Genomic DNA, 2324 nt, shown 5'->3' with positions numbered 1-2324 from the left:
TATATCATCATCATAATCATCATCATCATCATCAATCATCATCCTCATAATCTATATTAGTAACTGTGATTGGAAGACAACAATGTACTGAGGAATAAAGCCCTGAAAGCAGCTCAGAAGAGCTAAGTTCAACTATGTGGACAGGTACAAGAGAGGCCAGGCAGGAGTCTGTGGCTGATGCCAGCTCACCCATCCTGGAGAGAGGGAGCAGCTTGCCTCTTTGCCTTGGTAACCCTTGAAGGTGTGTTATCCACAGCAAAAAGAGCCTGACATTCTCAAGATGCAAAGTGATGTGCCATTTAGTCAAGAAGCTGTGTGTGCACAGAAGCCTGCATGCACCTCACAAAAGCAACAATAGTCCCGAAGGGGTAAGACTAGGGCAGTACATGTAATCTGCAGACTGGTCCACTCCTTAATACCTGAGGCTCTATCTCGTCTGCCATGGAATGAATGGTCCTGAAGCTCTCTCTCCAAGAAGGAATTAATGGATCTGTTTTGTGCAGGGTATTTGGCCAATCCTGTGGACAACAAATTTTAATTAAAAAATAAAGAAATAAAGAGGAGGCTTAATTGTTGTGTGGGTAGATACCAATGCCAGAGGCATTAATCTTCTTTCTTTCTTTCTTTCTTTCTTTCTTTCTTTCTTTCTTTCTTTCTTTCTTTCTTTCTCTTTTCTTTACATTTGTTTACTGGGAAAATATGACTATTTCTAAAAGGCCCCCTTTTCAGTAGAGGCCTGGGAGCAAAACTGCAGTATATTAACATGGTTCATAATATAATGGCTAGTAAATAAAATCTAATCATAGTACAATGTAAATCCATTATATAATAACAAACAACACATAAACTGCATCTTCTAGCTTTGTAATACTGAGAAGTAAGCCTATACACAAAACCCATTTTAATTATAAGATAAACATAAAAATAACAGACACAGGTTTGTCAAACTGTTAAGTAATGTGCTGTTACATAGGGAGGTGATAAATACATGCACACATACTAAATACTAAATGCAATAAACAAAACTGAGCTATATCATTTGAACTTTGTAGTAGCCAATTAATTATAGCTTACAATGTATCAGTAAAGGAAAAACCCTGCTTATGTTACGCTAAACATGAAAAGAAAAAGCTGCATCTCAGAATCATGGCCAGCGCCTGATAAATTACAGCACAGATTGCAATTCTGTTACTTATTTACAGAGGGAAAAATTAACTTTGTGGAGCCTTAATTATACAAAAGGGACTGACTGATCTATTTACTTTGTACTGCCATGGCTTTTAGGAAATGTAATAGGTGTGGCTTTGATTCCAGTCATTATACCCCAGAAAAAAATATATATCCATTATACTAACCACCTTTAAATAGCACTGCATAATACAGAGTATAATAAACTGTTCCTGTATGTTTTCTGGCAAAAATCTTAGCAACAGAACATTTTTTCTTCTCCTACTCTCACCTTTTTACCATTAAGATGATTCATTTTTGGCTCACTCTTACTGCCATCATGGTTGCACTTCTGTTTTGGAAATGGAGGAGACCTGCAAACTTTCCTCCTGGTCCCTGGGGTCTGCCTATTGTTGGGAACTTTTTGCAGGTGGATTACAACAACCCACTGCCAGACCTTGAAAAGGTACTGTATTGTTTCATCATTTACTTTTTGTATTTGGTGGTTAGCTTCTGTTATAAAATAATTATATTCATGTGTTCCTGTTTAATATTTAAGCTGCTCGTTTTAATTTATTATATGTAATACATGTTAGCATATTATGAATGAATAAATGTCAATACATTTATATTAAATTATTTTTTTCTGTGAGCCAGAACTAATTGATATGAAACCTATATGACATAAGTGACGTGAATGGATTCCTTCAAGCATAATGTAGCCTCAAAACTAAACCAAACAGAAAGAGTTGTTATTATTATCTAAGTACAGGATTTATTGCAACAAGCAAACTGACTTCAAACCATATTGTGTCCAAATGAGTGACACAAACCATATTAGCTATGAGGTCAAAACCAGCAGTGTTTGCTTTATTGAGCTGCAAACCAGCTTACTAATACCAGTTTTCTGAAAACGCACACTTTGCACAAAGCAGAAAAAAAATCAAATATTTGTCAAGTGCACAATAATTTCTATACTTGTGAATTTCTTCAGCAACAGGGCAAGAGTAAAAAAGGAACATACAACTGTAGAAGGAAGGCTGAAAGTTAAACATTAAAATAGAGTGGGATCATGCAGATGGCCTTAAATGTATTTATTGAATGTGAATCATATGACAAAATTATATAAAATGCAACGTTTCAACACAGTTAGCATA

The 2324-nt window shown here is 35.5% G+C and overlaps 1 protein-coding gene across 1 annotated transcript in view; it reads left to right on the top strand.

Moving 5' to 3' along the window:
- Positions 1-1277: 1277 nt before the first annotated feature.
- LOC122809622 (cytochrome P450 2J6-like) overlaps positions 1278-2324 on the top strand; it is a 1031988-nt gene continuing 1030941 nt past the window's right edge. Inside the window, exon 1 of the mRNA XM_044081254.1 lies at positions 1278-1633. Coding sequence (XP_043937189.1) covers positions 1475-1633 — 159 coding nt within the window. The 5' untranslated portion in view covers positions 1278-1474. The remainder of the gene's footprint in view (positions 1634-2324) is intronic.

Source organism: Protopterus annectens, chromosome 8.part0, assembly GCF_019279795.1.
Source record: "Protopterus annectens isolate FY-2018-M chromosome 8.part0, PAN1.0, whole genome shotgun sequence".
Classification (NCBI taxonomy): Eukaryota; Metazoa; Chordata; order Ceratodontiformes; family Protopteridae; genus Protopterus; species Protopterus annectens.
Note: the sequence above shows the minus strand (reverse complement) of the source record. Positions and strands in the feature narration are given on the sequence as shown.